Below are 17,730 nucleotides of genomic sequence, written 5' to 3' on the forward strand. Positions count from 1 at the left end.
ATAAAATGAAAAAGAGATGAGCGATTGCCGTGAAAATTCTCTTAGGAGAGTCGCCCAGGTACGAGATTATAACACCTTCCTGATTCATTAACTTTTATTCCAAATTACCTTTTCCTAAATAACTCGGGTGCTTTTGGAGATTTGAAAACCTTTTTTCTCGGAAACGTTAGATACAATGTTTGAAGTCAGTTAAGTCAAATAAAAAAAAAAACGACTTTTCTGGCCTCTGAAGGTAGAAATTAACCTGAAAGAATTAAGATCAAATAAGTGCTATGGTGAAATTTCTCGAAAATTCAGCGTGGGAGAATGAAAAACTATTTGTGGGAGAGAGGCATTCAGATAAGTAATGGCGGAATAGGAGAAAAAAAACAAAACTGTTTGATTTAAACAAGAAAGCTGTAGAAATGAGGCAGATCCAGCAAGCATCTTCTGCCAAAGACTGTAAAAACTGTTAAAGGAGACATTACAAACAAGTGAAGGCAAATTCCTAGAACCAAAAGTTTTGATTGCCCGGACGTATCACTTTTCTAATAATCCAGAGCTCTCGTCCGGCGTCCGCATGCAGCCTTGCCTTAGTTGTTGTGACGTCATCATTTAACCGTTGTTTTATGTCTTGATGATTCGTAGCGGGGGCACACTATAGTTTGCGAAACGAAATGAAATTAAAATCCGTAATTTGTGAAATGAACTTAAATCTGTAATTTTCGAAATGGAAACATGAATCTTATGGTCACCAGCCGGATGCATCGGTCAAAACTTTTAAAAATATTTCTTTTACTCTGGTACGCATGAACGAATTGTCAACGGAAACTAAAAATATGAATTCATTTCACACATTTAAACGAATGCTTTTAGTCTTTTATAAGGGGGGAGGAATTGAAATAACTTGAAAATACTCATTTTTTTGTAAAGATTAAATTTGAATTCATTTGTTTAATTTTTTTTATGTATATCCGTTTGCAACGAATTAGATAAAGTAAAGTTTAACTGAACATGTTTTGTTGATGTGAATGGGGTAGAAGATAAATGAACCTATTCCCAGTTCAGAAGTTGCTTTAAGGTTCGTGCAGTATTCCAAGGAAAACGATCCAAGTGTTGCACCTCCACGATGACCTGACCGCCTTCTGTTTCTCACTGCCTTCATCATTTAAACCTATTTAAGGCCTTCGGGTCTATTGAAACCTATGTTAGGATATGTTTGTTTAGGTTATGGTGCTCTGTGGAATGTAGGAAGGGGGGAGAGGGAAACATTTCTTAAGAATGATCCTCCAACTGTGACGGGCGATTTTAATATAAGTGTTTCACTTCAATATAAATCTCCCGTGAGCATAGCTTAACGGCCGATAATAAGGCATAACCTAAAGGCTGGTCTTCATCTACAACGGAGTCGAAGTCGTTATTGAGAAATGCAGAGCAGTACGATCAAGTTAAAATCAAACTTGTTTGATCTTCCACTTCTCTCTTCAACTCCAACAATAGACTTTTCACGGTTCAAAGCAGAATCGGACGAAACCATTCTCATTTTTCCGACTCTGATCCTGTACTTTGATTCTGTTGAGCTTATGACTCCGCTCATGACACTGATTTTTAGTTTTCACTCAGTCGGAAGTGCTCTAACGACTCCGACTGGGACTGCGATTCCGTTGCTAATGTGGAACAGCCTTAAGACAACTTGAAGAGAAGGATATCCCGATAAGATCATCTGGTTTTTTTTCCATATTTGAGGGATAAATCTTGGGTAAGGACTGGAAAAGCTTTTGCAATAAAATTCATGGAGCTACAAACACATTTCTTAGGTTTCCTATTAACCGCTGGTTAAATAAAAATAAAAAAGTATCTACATTTGATTGTAGGGTTTTTTTGAATAAAATTCAAATTGGAAAGTTGAAAGCAAATGAAAATCTTAATTTCAAATGAGGAAAGAAACTTTTTGTCCGTTAATGATCGCTATATTAATTCTATTTTCCTCTGAAAAAGGTATTTTTTTTTTCATATTGGTGGGTAGGCGACAATTTGAAAAGTACCAAAAAGTTAGAGGCGAACGACAAAGCTGGCGAAAGACAAGCTTTTGGGAATCTTGGCATTGCCTATAATAACCTATCCGATTTTCATAAGGCAATCGAGTACCATAAGCGTGACCTACAAATTGCAAAAGAAGTGGGGGATAAAGCTGGAGAAGGACAAGCTTATAGAAATCTTGGCATTGCCTATCACAGCTTAAGCGATTTTCATAAGGCAATCGAGTACCATGAGTGTCACCTACAAATTGCAAAAGAAGTGGGGGATAAAGCTGGAGAAGGAGGGGCTTATGGAAATCTTGGCATTGTCTATCGCAGCTTAGGCAATTTTCATAAGGCAATCGAGTACCATAAGTGTCACCTACAAATTGCAAAAGAAGTGGGGGATAAAGCTGGAGAAGGACGGGCTTATGGAAATCTTGGCAATGCCTATGGCAGCTTAGGCGATTTTCATAAGACAATCGAGTACCATGAGCGTCGTCTACAAATTGCAAAAGAGGTGGGGGATAAAGCTGGAGAAGGACGGGCTTATGGAAATCTTGGCAATGCCTATGGCAGCTTAGGCGAGTTTCATAAGGCAATCGAGTACCATGAGCGTCGTCTACAAATTGCAAAAGAAGTGGGGGATAAAGCTGGAGAAGGACGGGCTTATGGAAATCTTGGCACTGCCTATCACAGCTTAGGCGATTTTCATAAGGCAATCGAGTACCATGAGTGTCACCTACAAATTGCAAAAGAAGTGGGGGATAAAGCTGGAGAAGGACGGGCTTATGGAAGTTTTGGCATTGCCTATCGCAGCTTAGGCGATTTTCATAAGGCAATCGAGTACCATGAGTGTGACCTACAAATTGCAAAAGAAGTGGGGGATAAAGCTGAAGAAGGACAGGCTTATGGAAATCTTGGCACTGCCTATCACAGCTTAGGCGATTTTCATAAGGCAATCGAGTACCATGAGTGTGACCTACAAATTGCAAAAGAAGTGGGGGATAAAGCTGGAGAAGGACAGGCTTATGGAAATCTTGGCCATACACACTTTCTGCTTAATGATACGTCTAAAGATCGAGGATCATTTTCGAGTGCCCTTTATTGCTTTATTTCCAGTTTGTCAAAGCTCAATGAAATTAGGGCTCATCTCGGGTTTAAAGATGAGTGGAAAATTAGCTACCGCGATACGTATAATAGTGTATACAATAATTTGTGGCGTCTCCATCTAAGCCAAGGTGAAGTTTGTGATGCCTTGCGAGTTGCTGAGGGTGGACGGGCACAGGCTTTAAAAGATCTCATGGAAGAAAATTATGGATGTCAAGAGGTATACTCTCAGTCTCATTCCTCAGGAAAGTCAAGTGGCTCCTCTTTTAGATCCATTCCTTCAACAACAGTTTTCATAGCTATTGATAAACAAGAGATCATTTTCTGGGTTATAAGAAAAGATGAAGAAGTCACCTTGAGGAGACGAAAGGTTGGAGATATTTCAGAAGAAGATGTGAGAGCTTTCCTTAAGACTCTACACAGTACTGCCTTGGACGAAATTGGTGTACGTGCTGGCGTCAAAATTGAAAATCGCTCGCTTGATCAGTTGCGTGAGGGGGAGTGCGTGACTGAAAGGGCCTCTTGCAGTGTTTCTCAGCCTGTTTCATCAAAGGAGAGTTTAAAGAGGTTTTTTGACCTTATAATTGCTCCTATTGCTGACCTAGTCCATGGAGATGACCTCATTCTCGTTCCGGAGGGTCCATTGTGTTTGGTACCCTATGCAGCACTGATTAACCCAGAGCAGGAGTATCTGTGCGATTCCTTAAGAATCAGATTGATTCCGTCCTTGACTACTTTGAAAGTAGTTACTGATTGTCCAGCTGACTTCCACAATACGAAAGGCGCACTTCTAGTGGGAGATCCGTATGTAAATGGAATTGTCTATAAAGGAACAAAGTATTGTCGGCTGCCATATGCAAAGAAAGAAGTAGAGATGATTGGGAGAATCCTAGGAACAGTTCCCCTCATTGGAGAGAAGGCGTCTAAAGGAGAAGTCTTAAAGCGACTATCTACGGTTGCTTTGGTGCACATCGCCGCCCATGGCGGAATGGAAACAGGAGAAATTATTTTGGCCCCAAACTCTGCTCGGGAATCCCATCACCCTGAGGAGAAAGACTTTTTGTTGACAATGGCGGATGTGTTGGAAGCTAAGCTGCGGGCAAGATTGGTTGTGTTGAGTTGTTGTCATAGTGCTCATGGGCAAATAAAGGCTGAGGGGGTAGTTGGCATTGCTCGAGCATTCTTAGGTGCTGGGGCTCGTTCCGTTTTGGTGTCCCTCTGGGGGATTAATGACGAGGCTACTTTCCAGTTTATGAAACATTTCTATAAAGAACTAGTGAAAGGAAGGAGGGTCAGTGAAGCTCTTAACCAAGCCATGAAATGTATGAGAGAGTCTGGAGAGTTCAGGGAAGTAAAGTACTGGGCACCATTTGTTCTCATTGGGGACGATGTCACTCTGGAGTTAAATGGAACTAATTCAGTTTAGTTGCCGCTCAATGTAAATATAACTTGTTTTGATATTTTCCTTTAATGTTCTTAAAAATCTTAAAGTGCCTCTTGACGTCAAGTTTTACACACTCCATTCATTTGCATTTTCGGCCGCAATATGGCTCTCTCACGAACCCTGCCAAATTTCATTCTATTTCGAGCAACAGAAATCATATGTGCGAGATTTCGCGGCCGCCATTTTTTGACTTTCCTCCAGAACTAAATCCGCGATTTCAAAGGAGTTGGCGTTGGCGAACGCAGAAAACTCACCTGACTATCTCTAATAAGGTTATAACTGGGATTTGTACTGTATTCTTTACATCATGCTTCCGTCAAGAAGATAACACAACGTAGTCTGTTAGAAGCTTTACACACATTGTGGATGGCAATTGTTGACTTTCTTAGCTACTGTTTATGCTCCACGAAAAGTACTTAAGCCAACCGAAAAAAATTAATGAAACAAGAAAAAAGTAAAGAGGATTGTCAGAGTTTTTAAACAAACTGTATCATGATTTCCTTTATTTGTCAAAATACATGAAGTTTTTAATGGTGATGTTCTTTTTCTATGCATAGATGGTTGCCGCTCGAAGAAGATGAATGCAATCTAGAATCGTAATTGGCCGTAATTGGAATGGGTCTTGTTATGACAAACCCTTTCAATGGGATAGACGGTACTGTCTTATATTTCAAACAGCATGAAATGAATCAAAATTTGGGAGTTTGGAAATAATCTGGCTCTCTTTGCGTAGCGAAAAATAAATGTTAGTCGGCGGAAACTTTTTTATATCCGCCCACCGTATCCCAAATCGTAACAAACCATAGTCACTGGTTTGACTTCATATGTTGTAACTTATCGAATTTGTAAATCGACTTGATAGCGCCCATATACACGATTTAAATGAACAAATATATTGGTATTAAATTGAAGAACAAGTAAGACACGAGTTTTGAGTTTCAAAAATATGGACACTACACAGGCGGCGGAGTAGGGGGGAAGGGGGCCCCCTCACCAAGTTATCTTTTTTTAGAGCCCTTTAGTTACGGTAATAGACTTGATGGAATTTCATGTACCAATTTGGGTAAAGAGCCTAGCTCTTTTTAATTATACTCAAGTCTCTGTAAGAAGCATGCGTAGTTTTGAGATGTCACATTTTCAGTAAGGAGACCTGTGAAACCACTGTAGGCCTTGAGTGTGGTTAGTTTCGGTGTCCTGTTCGATATAGAAAGAGAACCGTCCTAGATCGGGGCAGGGAAATATTAGCTAACATTTTTCACTCAGAAATAATAAGTAACTTTGAAAGATTCTCCTTCCGCGCAGATGTTGCAGCTCAGCGGGTTCAAAAGCAAGAATGGGGAGCCAACTTTGCATAGTGTTAAAGAATAAGATCACGGGCTCTGTTGAACTAATTTGAGTAAGGTTATAATAATTTAATTGGATTGATATTTTGTTTTTGAAGTTGTTTAAGTTCACTTAAAATATTCTCGTACACCGTTTTCATAGGCAGGTGCTGTATAAGGTGACTGTTGATATCAAACAAGTAGTTGAATGATTGCTCGTGTTTATTTTAGCGTGCAAATGTATAAGTATTGTTAGCGCGCAAATGTATAAGTATTGTACCTCACGAAGTGCTTTGAATTCAAGATTGGCTTTTAGGTATATACGCGTTGAATAACTTATTTAAATGCAGTAATTTGGGGATCAGTTTCTGGTATGGTTTTTGCGCAAACGGAAATTACCGTCTTCGAATTCATAGATATGCTAAAACTGATTTGTTTTTATAGTATAATCTTCCCTTCTTGGAGGTGCTTTCAACTAAGAAGCCGAGTCATTATTTTCGGTCTTCACCGTTTTGACGTAATACTAGTCTTTCACAAGCTATTTTTTCCTGGAAATTTTAGAATCACTGATTTAGCGCCATGACCTAATGTTTTTATTTTTTTTTTTGCCACTTGTGCTGAAGCCATGCCAAACCAATGTTCTTCAGCTAATAATATTCGTGGCTATTTTTCACAGCTCAGAAAATGTTATTCCACCAGTGTGACTGAATTACTAACTAGTTTCCAGTTAATTTATGGAAAGTAGGCACTACCATCCGTAGGCCCTTCTCCAAATACAAATTGATTACTCTTGTTGCATTTACATTTAGCCCTTTGACTCCCATGAGTGACCAAGACAAAATTTCTCCTTACAATATCAATACAATATTAAGCAGACAAGTAATGAGTTTAAAGAAAAATATCAATAACGGGATCCAATATCAAATTCTCTAAAGTAACATCCTAAGAATTGAAGGACTGAGAGTAAGGAGAATTTCTGATGAGATCTTGGGAGTGAAAGGGTTAAACTGTGTTTCTGTAAAGGTATTAATGTTACAGTTAATGAATTTCGTTAAAGTTATATCTGGCAATCTTTATATTGCTCACGTTGGATAATTTTGGCCAGGAAACCCGTAAAGGACCACAAAACTTTTAACATGGAAAATGTTGTGACCATGTCCATCTGATCTTAGGTCCGTATGCTGATCATCTCTTTGCACGAGCGCAGTTTGGTTACGACCTACTATGCAAGGCATTACGTAAGCATAAATTAAGAACAGTTGATAGTTTGATGACGACTGTCAATCTCCTGTCAGTTCTAGCCCGGTCACTTTAAAAGTACGTGAGAACAACCTCGCAGGCTGGGGAACAGTTACCAGCTGAACAGTTAAGTTGTCAAGTTAAGCCTAACAAGTTGTGCTACGATCCAAGCAATTAAACAAGTGTGAGTTTACAGTTGCAGGTCACTTTGTTTGATAGTTCAGCTAGCCCCCAACCAAAAGGCTTCTTAACGGTTGGCAATATGTGTTTCCCATAATTATGTTCAGTGCTGAGAAGCGTTGAATAATTTATTACACCCATTTTGAAATCACTTATGGTCCCTGTAATCTGATTGGCTCTAATTGGTGCGATTTATTCACAAATTGCACCATTTTTTGCTTTAAATCGCATCTTTTCCCCAGCCGGTGAGGAGGCTACACTAAAAACAAAACAACCAATCAGACTTCAAGGCTTGTTTAAAGTAACCGATCATATTGCAGGAAGATGAAAGACATGGAGTATCATATGGCAAATTTTGCAACTTTTGTTTCCAAAACTCTTATTTTTTCCTCCCAAAAAATGGATGAATTTAATTTCAAACCAGCTCAGTATTGTATTAATAAAATATTTGAACTGACCAAGTCCTGTATTTGGGCGATTTCAAAACGGATGTAATAAAGTGGTAATTGAACCTCGTGTTGTGCAATTTTGGTCTGAAATCATACTTGTGATTTCAAATCGAACTTGCGCTGCGCGCTCGTTCAATTTTGGAATCACGCGTATGATTTCAGCCCAAATTGCACTCCACTCAGTTCAATTACCATTATTAACAACTATTCACGTCGGTGTCAGTGGGTAGTGCCGGATATTTAGTGAGCTGAGGCGAATAGCTATTTCAGCATGCATTAAAATAATGAGACAATATAGCACAAAAAGATGAATGTGCGCCCTGACTGGCTACTCAAACGCCGAATATCCTTTGCTATCCACCTCCGAGCAACTCATGCTGGATTTGCCCCTGAACATCTGGTAATCGTTGCCTCTTCGGTGAATAGTTCTTAGGTGCTTTATGTTTGATTCCCTGAAGTGTTTTTGATTTGACGAAGGAAAAAAAAAACCACAATGACCAAAGAGTGTTTTCAAGAAAAACTACACCTGCAATTCTTTTTCTGAGCATTGCTCGTAATAATCTTACCACTGAAAAATTGCCCAATTTGAAAGTTATGTTAAACCTAGAATGAAAGACTAATATCAAAGGCGCGTGAGGTTTGGTTTGCTAATTTACTTAATAGCGCATACTACATAATACTTCCGATTTGCAAAGGCTTCTTCCCTTCGATAAAATAGCGATCACATCTATTTGCTTTAAATGAATTCTTCGAACGAATTCATCTTCAGATTCTTTTGTTTAATGTTGGTCTTGTTTTGATTTGTTTTTTCTCTGGCATGCTGCAACTTATGAATAAATTAAGTGTAGAATGGGGTGTTTGCTGCGCGAACTAACAAGAAAAAAATACCCAAGTGATCAGAAAAAAATCGATGGAAAAGTCAAAATGTTTGCAATGACAGCTTATCAAATAATCACAGTGTGATAAAGGTGTGATGGAAGTGCCACCAGAGATCAACTTCATGTCAGCTGTTAGAGCACATTATGGTGGTGTAATCTCCCGTAATATTTCTGGTAGACCCTAGGAGCTCTATTCAAAGGGATACTCCGAATGTAGCCTGAAAAGGGAAGTCTAGAACTCAACAACCAAATACTTTTCATTTTTCTGCCAGCCCTTTATGAAGTAGTGGTGTGAATATAAAGCATTAAATGTGTTTGCTGCTGCCCTTTGGGATTACAGAGAGTAACCTAATTACAATTACAATAAGTAACCTTACAGTTTATTCTTGAGTAGCACTGAGAATATGCTTAAGATTGTTCTGATGCTCAACCAAAAATCATTGCCAAGTTGTTTCTTTTTTAAAACTATGCTAAACTACTTGCCAATATTGAGAAGCTTCAAGAAAGCAAGCATTCTTCGTTTCCATTGACTGGAATAACCCCTGACATTCAGAAGATTGAACCACTGGTGCACTTGAATTTGGAGGATTCTTTTTTCTTAAAAGAGATGTGGACAAGAAAAATTATAGAAAAGCGAAGGGGTGGAAGAAGTGGAATGGTAAAGTAAATTGTAAACTGACATTTTAATAACCTAGGCTAACATTTGTTTTAAATGTCATTTTCCACAGAATTCAGAAAATCTTAAATTTATAGTGCTCATGAAGAAAGGAATCAACTTTAGGAACAATATGGGGCCCAAGAAATATTTTTCAATCAGTAACAAATAGAGATTATTCCATGGAAAGTGTGCACAAATGAGTTCAATTTCATCAACAAAGAAAATAAGTAAATGGGTGAGTGCAGTGAGCTAATGAGTTTTTTTCATCAATGCAACAAGTGGATAAAACTGTTCAAGCACTCTCCATGGTATGAGGTTTTCATTTCAAACAAACTAAGTTTGTTTCTTACTGTCCAACAGAGATCGGGAGCTAACAACTGTGAAAATACATCGTTCGTTCAGTTAGAGCCACAAATGATACTTCTAAACAGTGTAAATCCCTATTTGTATTCAAGTAAATTCCATTTCTCAAAAATTCTAAAATAGAGGATTAAGATCACTTCTTAAATATTGAATACAGAGGAAGAAGAAAGGTAATACTTTGATTATTTTTGACCATTGAAAAAGAAATTGAAATTAAATATAGATAAAATAAAAACCCCTTGAAGGTCCATTGTAGCTGTTTCCAAAACATACACACACAACACATATGAGAAGACTATTTTATTTCAATTCCAACAAAAGCTGCAGTATGCAGGCATTGTAGGAAAGATAAAGATCTATGATATTACAAACAGGGATTTTAGGGTAATAGGGTTATAAATTTAGATCTTGCAAGTATAGTTGTCAGTTGGGTATCATCTCCTTGTAGGGGCCTTCAGTCATCACAATTTTTAATTATTTTTTTCTTTTAATTTTCTCTCAAAGAAAAAACAAATGTTTGAACTGCAGAGGGAGAGGCCACTCCTACAAGGAGTATGCCTCTCCCCTCTCCCTAAGGGCCATGCCCACCACATCAACTTAAATTTCTTTTTTTAAATATCAAAATGAAATCAACTGTCTCTTGTTCATTTCAACTGTTATTGCAGCAGATGAATTCCCCTATAACTGCAATTCATAACTTCTACCCAACCTGAGGGCCATACAAGAGAACATTTTATTGAGGTCCTTACAAAAACAACTGATGGCCAATATTCCTCAGTAGAACTTGAGCAAGCAAAGTTAGCAAGTGATTCATTATCTTGCACTTGGACTGAACTTTTTAATTTTAAGTTTGGTACCTTTCAAAACAAAAATACATGGGTTATGATCGTTTCAGTGGAAACGGTCTGCATGGAAAATTACTGAACAAGTAAGAACCAAACCAGTGCTGGTATTTACCTCAAAACTACCTTGCCATATAGTAATGCGAATTGAAGTTAATTTTCCTAACTGTGGTGGACATTCCACCACATGGGCTGATTTATGCTTCGGTGCCACTGACTTGTAAAGTAGCGTTTGTATTACGTTGTACTGCCCAACAGCACCCCTCAAACCAGCTATCTCAGTTTCCACAATAACTTTATTCCTTACTGAATTGTTGGAAGCCCTGGAGAGCGAAAACATGGAACGATTACTCAAAGACAGTTCCAAGAATTAACATACAAATTAGTATCAAAGGAAAATCATTTAAAAAAGGTATTTTGACATCGCCGTTCACAGTCTTTATCAATACGCGTCAGTAACAAAAAAAAGGAAGAGAGGCCAACTGACCAGAGCAACGAAAGGACTAATTTTCATACGACTCCTCACTTACCAAGCTGCGAATTACTTTGTACTTACCTCTTCCGAATGAGTTAAAGTTAGTCGTAAAGACTTGCAAGAAAAACCTCACCCTACGAAAGGCTAGCTCAAGATCTCAAATACAAAATAGAACTTCCACGGTTATTGAAAGGAGAGAATCAAACTTCTACGTTTCACAAAAAAATTTGATGAGGAGATGAACTTATGGCTTTACGATTGTAGGGGCATTCTGGGAAAGCTACACGCAAGCTCTGATTGGGGCAATAAAGAGGTGTGACGAAGGTGTGTCCATAACCATGGTTGCGAAATTGAAATTTCCAATATGGCAGAATACAGCAGGAGGGAAAATAGTTACTCGTGTATTTGCTTCGCCTGCAACTGATAGATAAACATATAATGCGGATATATTGCAACAGCATCACATGGATAAACATTTTTATCTGCGAAACGTAATTTACTGGCACTATTACGGTAAGTAAATAAAATATTCACAATTCTTTACCAAGTAATAACTCGTCTAAACCAGGTTACAAAACGGGTGAGACCTACTTTTCTTCCTAGTTTCTTAAAGTAAAGGAATATTGACATGTGTTGTTTCAGCAATTATTGAAGTCATCCTATGGCAGCCAGGCTGTGAATGGTGTATACATGTATCTTAATACACAGTGCAAGAATGTAAACCAAGGATAAGGATCTCGAGTTACTCAAGATTATTAGTACATGCGACAGTTGAGCAAACGAAATTTTTCCAGTTGCACTCAAAATCAATATCAGCTGAGACAACACAATTCAAACTTTTTTGAGGTTAAACAAAAGAACCATAAAGTAAATAGGTCATGAATGAGAGTTAACAAGAGAAGTAGATCGGTTCTAAAACCCTTCATATCCAAAAACTTGCTAATATAATATCCGGTTGCTGGCGCATTTGTAATCAGACTACATTATAATAACAATAATTGACAGACTGCTACTGCAGGACTTACTTTATGCGCTGCCTGATATGAAAACCAAAGCAACACCCAGTGGTAAAAATTGGGAATGTATTTCCCAACCAAAGGCAATGGCACAAACTCTGGGGGTTTGAGGTGTAAATTACTGAGTAAAATTGTGATCAATACATTTTGAAAGATGGAGTAAAATACATTACAACCACTGATCCATGTGAAAAACCTTTGCGACAACCGCACAATGATTAGGGCTCCAATTCATATATGTTATCACTAACTGTAACCAGTAAATATTAATAGACTTTGTCAAGACCTAATTTGCTAACTTCCAATTTTTACAATATTGTTGTCTCAAAGTAACACTGATGAGGAGATCTCAAGTATTTCATACTACTAGATAATTTAACACTATATTCGTATTCGATATATTGGTCTACTAATTCCTAAGTAACGGATAATGATATTACCATTTTTTAATGTAAGGAAGGAAGTGTAGGAACACTTGAAAGTATATAAAAATTTTTTTTTCAGCAAATCTCATCACAGATATTGCAGTAATCACATGCACTAAGTTATTATTAAAGCAGACTTTCTGTGCTCATATAAAGTGACAGATGATTAAAAACTATATAGAATCAATTTTGTTAAATTTAAGAAATTTACAAAGTTTCAGTGCAAAATACAGATTTCATTACAATCTATCATCATCTTAAATTGGTTCAAACATCATGTAAGATAAAAGTGATGAGTTGTATGTCAGCCAAACTTTTGAAACATGATTTTCCCTTCAAACAGGTATCACTAGAATTTGGAAATATAAAATAATAATAGGCATGCCTATATTTATTCATAAAAAACTACCCATTTACTGGTACACTAAGACAATTACAATTAATCAAGAGTCTTACCAATTTTTCCCTAACATACAATTGAATGTAAGCTCATCAATTAACACTAATATATTACCTAAAGGAAGAATTTGGATTCAGCGAGATAACCAAATGGAATTAATCATGAAAGGACAATACTGTATGAAAAAGAATCTTTGAAGTATTGTTATCAGTGTAAATACAAAATGTATTAAACATAACAATTGCATAATTTTCTCTTATTAATTTTTTCTTTGACTCAAATACATTTTCATGCATATATTGAATGTTTCTGTTTGAATGTTTTGTTTCCCTTCTTGTTGACCTAGTTGGTCAGAATCCATTGTTGCATCTTTTAGTAAGTTTGTACATTTGAGCATGTACCTGCCAGTATTTCCAACACCATGCTTCATTTTTGGTAAATCATTGTCTTTGGCTGAAGGATGTAATTCACAGATGGAAGCAGATTCTGTGATATGACAGAATTTTTGAAAAATGTTGATTTAAACCAGATTGAGCTGCTATAAAATTGCAACATCCAATCCATCCAAGTCTGCTTTATAACATTAAGTCAACACCAAGCCTAAAGTCACTCATGTAGTCTCATCCTAAATCATCATTTTATCATCTCAGGAACATATCTAGAATTAGGAAGTATCTCACTAAAGAAACAGCTGCAGTTGCTGTTCACGCATTTGTCACATTGAAACTAGACTTTTGTTATGCACTATTATATGGCTTGCCTAAGTATCAGTTACAAAGATTGCAACTGGTACAGAACATGGTGGCTAGAGTTGTGTGTCAAATGAGTAAGTTTCAGCATATCACATCTGTTTTGCAGGAGCTTCACTGGCAACCAATCCAATACCGTGTCATTTTCAAGATTTTGTTTCTAATGAATAAATCACTGAATGGGGCATCACGTTTTCAAAAATTGCTGACTGCCAGTCCCAAACTGGATAAAAATTCTTACCTCAACACCAGAAGAGAAGCACTGGAAGGCATAACTTGGTTGAATCTTAGTATTTCCCTCTTAAGTGATGTGATCTTTTTCTTTCCATGCAATAAAGTTCAATGTCCCAAATGACTCTAACCAAGTTAATTTTAATTTGTTTGTGGCTATTGATGTTCCTGTTGTTTTCATTGATTTGTTATTGAAATAAGAAACTGTGAGAGAAATATACTAAGGAAACAGTCATCTCACAGTAAAAATCTACATTTCCAATCATATTTGTATGTCCTTGTAACATCCATGACGATAAAGTTAAATTTAATTTTAGACTTAATGTAACTGAACTCCACAATCATGAGAGAAATACCCAAGAGAAAACTTACCTTACACAAAGTTATTAGTCTTTTAGTTAATACTGTGGAATTTGAATGGAATTATGGATCACAGTAACAGTTGCTACTATACAACTCAGGTGGCATATCCTAGATCTGTTTATCTCCTAAATAACTTATAATTACATTAATTTAACAAGTGGTTAAAAAGAATTAAGTTACCACATTCTTTTCTGTATAATGATAGTATTATTTGGGCTTTCAATAATCAATGTTCCTTTTTGTACAAGTTATTAAGACTGCTAATTAAAATGTACATCTATCAAAAAATACCATCAGTGAAAGAACCCACTTTCGGCATCTATTGGAAGCATTGTTAAAATCAATAATACATATGCGTCTTTTATGGATGTCATTATCTTAGGAAATCACAAAGCTACAGATAACTGATTGTGTTTTGCATCAAATCAATATTTTACTTCAACCATACCATTTCGACACTTTCCTGAGCTAATTTACACAAAGTTATGAGCATGATGCTCACAAGCAGATATACTAGTCCTTTGGCATATTTTAGCACCAATCTGGAAACAAAGAGACAAGAATCACTATCAGTTCATACAACATTAATATTTTATACACAGCATTTTGCATCAAAGAAATTTGTAATATCTTTAAATGACAAGATCTTTGCACTCTGAAGTTGCGTATTTAATTTTGTCAACACAAAACAAACAGAGCATTAATTACATATATATCACATGTGTACAATGCATTCTACTACTACCCACTGAAACTGAGTGAAGCAGATATGTGAGGTAGTGTGTCCATTACACATTCAGTACCTCCAAAAATGTACTTTCAGATCATTTCAATATACAAACTGCACATCAAAACTGTTGCTTGCACTAGAATTTTTTTAAAGAAAATGTGTCAGTAACATCTACATATAATTATATGTAAGTCTAAACAATCAAACTGTTGTATTAAAGGCATCATCAACTAGATAAAAAGCAGTTAATAAAATGTACGTGGTCATTTATAGGTTGCTTTTCTGACTGCTTTCTGTACCAATTGTCCTGACTGGCTTTGCTTGAATTCATGTCAGACTCTAAAGTATTGCTGAGTGTGGCACATTAAAACAAATAAAAGACCCCTTGAAGGTTGATTACAATGGTTTCCAATACATACACATATACAAAGACCATTTAATTTCCAATTACATCAAAAGTTGCAGAATGCAATCATTGTAGAAAAGATAAAAGTCTATGATAATACAAATGGAGATCTTAAGTATTAGGGTTAATTAGTTAGATCTTGTGAGTATAGTTGTCAGTTGGTTAACATCCTGTAAGAGCATTGTCTTATTACAACTTTTCATTAATTTTTTTTCTTTTCTTTTCTCTCAAAGAAATAAAAAAATGTTTCAACAGCAGAGAGACCAAACAGGAGGAAGAGAGGGGTATGGTGGCATTGGCCTGGGCAGTGGATGTGGTAGCCATGCCCACCACGTCACCTTAAATTGTTATTAAAAATATTAAAACAAAATCAACTTTCTCTCAATCATGTTATAAATGTCATTGCAGCAGATGAATTCAGCTATAACCACAAATAATAACTTCTTCCCAAGCCTGAGGGCCATACTGGAAAACATTTTCCTGAATTCTTACAAAAACAACTGATGGCCAATATTCCTAAGTAGAACTCGAGCAAGCAAAGTTAGCAAGTGATTCATTGTATTGCACTTGAACTAAACTTTTTAATTTTAAAGTTGGTGCCTTTCAAAACAAAAATACACGGGTTATGATCATTTCAGTGGAAATGGTGTACATGGAAAAGTACCAAACAAGTAAGAAACAAATCAGTGCTGGTATTTACCTCTGAATTACCTTGCCATATAGCAATGCAAATTAAAGTTGATTTTCCTAACTGTTAAAAAGTGGTATAGCTCCTAGTAGTGAGGATACAACCTATCACCAAACCCAGCATTTTGCAGAATTACGGGAGTCTTAGAGTAAACAATTGATAACTAATTCAGTCACTTATTCTAAATCTTTCAACTGGAAGGCCTAGCTTGGATAAATCTCGATAGAATTGAAAGCCATCAACCACCATACACATGTCAAGGGAGAATGCCTATGGACATTCCACCACACAGGCTGATTTATGCATCAGTGCCACTGACTTGTGGGGCAGCGTCTGTAGTACATTGCTCTACCCAACTACATACCTCAAAACAGCTTCTCACAGTTTCCACTATAACTTTGTTCCTCATCGAATTGTTGGAGGCCATAGATCGCGAAAACATGAAAGGATTACTAAACGACAGTTCCAGGAATTAACATATAAATTGGTATCAAGGGCAAATCATTGAAATAGCAACTTTTGTCATCGTCGTTAACAGTATTTAGCAATACGCGTCAGTCACAAAAAAAAAAAAAGAGGCTAACTGACCAGAGCAACGAAAGGAATAATTTTCACACGACTCCTCGCTGATCAAGCTGCGAACTTCTTTGTACTTACCTCTTCTGAATGAGTTGAAGTCGGTTGTAAAGACTTGCAAGAAAAACTCCACTCTACGAAAGGTTAGCTCAAGATTTCGAATACAAAGTAGAACTTTTACGGCTACTGGAAGGAATAAAACGGGGCATTTGTGTTTCACATGGAAATATGAAGTGAAGATGAACTAATTTACGATTGCAGGGGGCATTCTGGGAAAGCTACACGCAAGCTCTGATTGGAGCAATAAAGAGGTGTGACGGAGGTGTGTCCATAATCATGGTTACGAAATTGAACTTTCCAATATGGCAGAATACTGCAGGAGGGAAAATAGTTACTCGTGTATTTGCTTCGCCTGCCACTGATGGATAAACATATAATGCGGATATATTGCAAGAGCATCACATGGATAAACATTTTTATCTCCGAAACGTAATTTATTTGCACCACTACTGTAAGTTAATAAAATATTCACAATTCTTTAGCAAGTATTAACTCATCCAAGCTAGGTTGCAAAATTTGAGAACTAATTCTCTTCCAAATTTCCTAAAGTAAAGGAATATTGACATGTGTTGTTTCAAGAAATATTGAAGCCTTCCTATGGCAGCTAAGTTGCAAATAGTGTATACATGTATCCTAATTCATAGTGCAAAAAATTAAAAACTCGGGCAAGGATCTGGAGTTAGTTAAGATTATCGATACATGCGACAGTTGAGCAAACGAAATTTTTCCAGTTGCAGTCAATATCAATATCTGCTGAAACAACACAAATCAAACTTTTTTGAGGTTAAACAAAAGAACTATAAAGTAGAACATCAATCAAAAGTTACACAGTTCATAGGTCATGAGTGAGAGCTAATGAAAGAAGTACATTTGTTCTAAAACCCTTCATTTCTTGTGACAGCCAATAACTTACTAAAATAATATGCGGTTGCTGTTGCATATGTAATCAGACTGCATTGTAATAAAAATAGTTAACAGACTGCTGATGCAGAACTTACTTTATGTGCTGCCTGATATAAAACCCAAGAAACACCCAATGGTAAGAATCAAGGTGAAATTACTGAGTAAAATTGTGATCAATGCAGTTTGAGAGATTGAGTATTGAGCTAAATACAGTACAACCATTGAT

At 36.7% G+C, this 17,730-nt stretch overlaps 1 protein-coding gene and 1 long non-coding RNA gene across 2 annotated transcripts; one reads left to right on the forward strand and one right to left on the reverse strand.

Moving 5' to 3' along the window:
- The first annotated feature begins 1,884 nt into the window (after window positions 1-1,884).
- LOC149052483 (tetratricopeptide repeat protein 28-like) lies at window positions 1,885-7,308 on the forward strand. Its single transcript, XM_089204134.1, has 2 exons — window positions 1,885-4,545; window positions 5,109-7,308. The coding sequence occupies exon 1, from the start codon at window positions 3,301-3,303 to the stop codon at window positions 4,531-4,533; it is 1,233 nt and encodes a 410-aa protein (XP_089060260.1). The 5' UTR covers window positions 1,885-3,300; the 3' UTR covers window positions 4,534-4,545; window positions 5,109-7,308.
- A 2,617-nt stretch (window positions 7,309-9,925) lies between these two features.
- Window positions 9,926-13,104, reverse strand: LOC149052484 (uncharacterized). The gene is made up of 2 exons (XR_016186331.1): window positions 11,039-13,104; window positions 9,926-10,805 (listed from the first exon to the last, which is right to left on the reverse strand). It is a non-coding gene; the product is annotated as an uncharacterized LOC149052484 (long non-coding RNA).
- Window positions 13,105-17,730: the final 4,626 nt, after the last annotated feature.

This window comes from Pocillopora damicornis, chromosome 1, assembly GCF_964200805.1.
Source record: "Pocillopora damicornis chromosome 1, jaPocDami1.2, whole genome shotgun sequence".
NCBI lineage: Eukaryota > Metazoa > Cnidaria > Anthozoa > Scleractinia > Pocilloporidae > Pocillopora > Pocillopora damicornis.

Bases quoted from the DNA above. Each gene is read 5' to 3' on its own strand.
- LOC149052483 (XM_089204134.1), top strand. From the start codon at position 3,301: ATGGAAGAAAATTATGGATGTCAAGAGGTATACTCTCAGTCTCATTCC.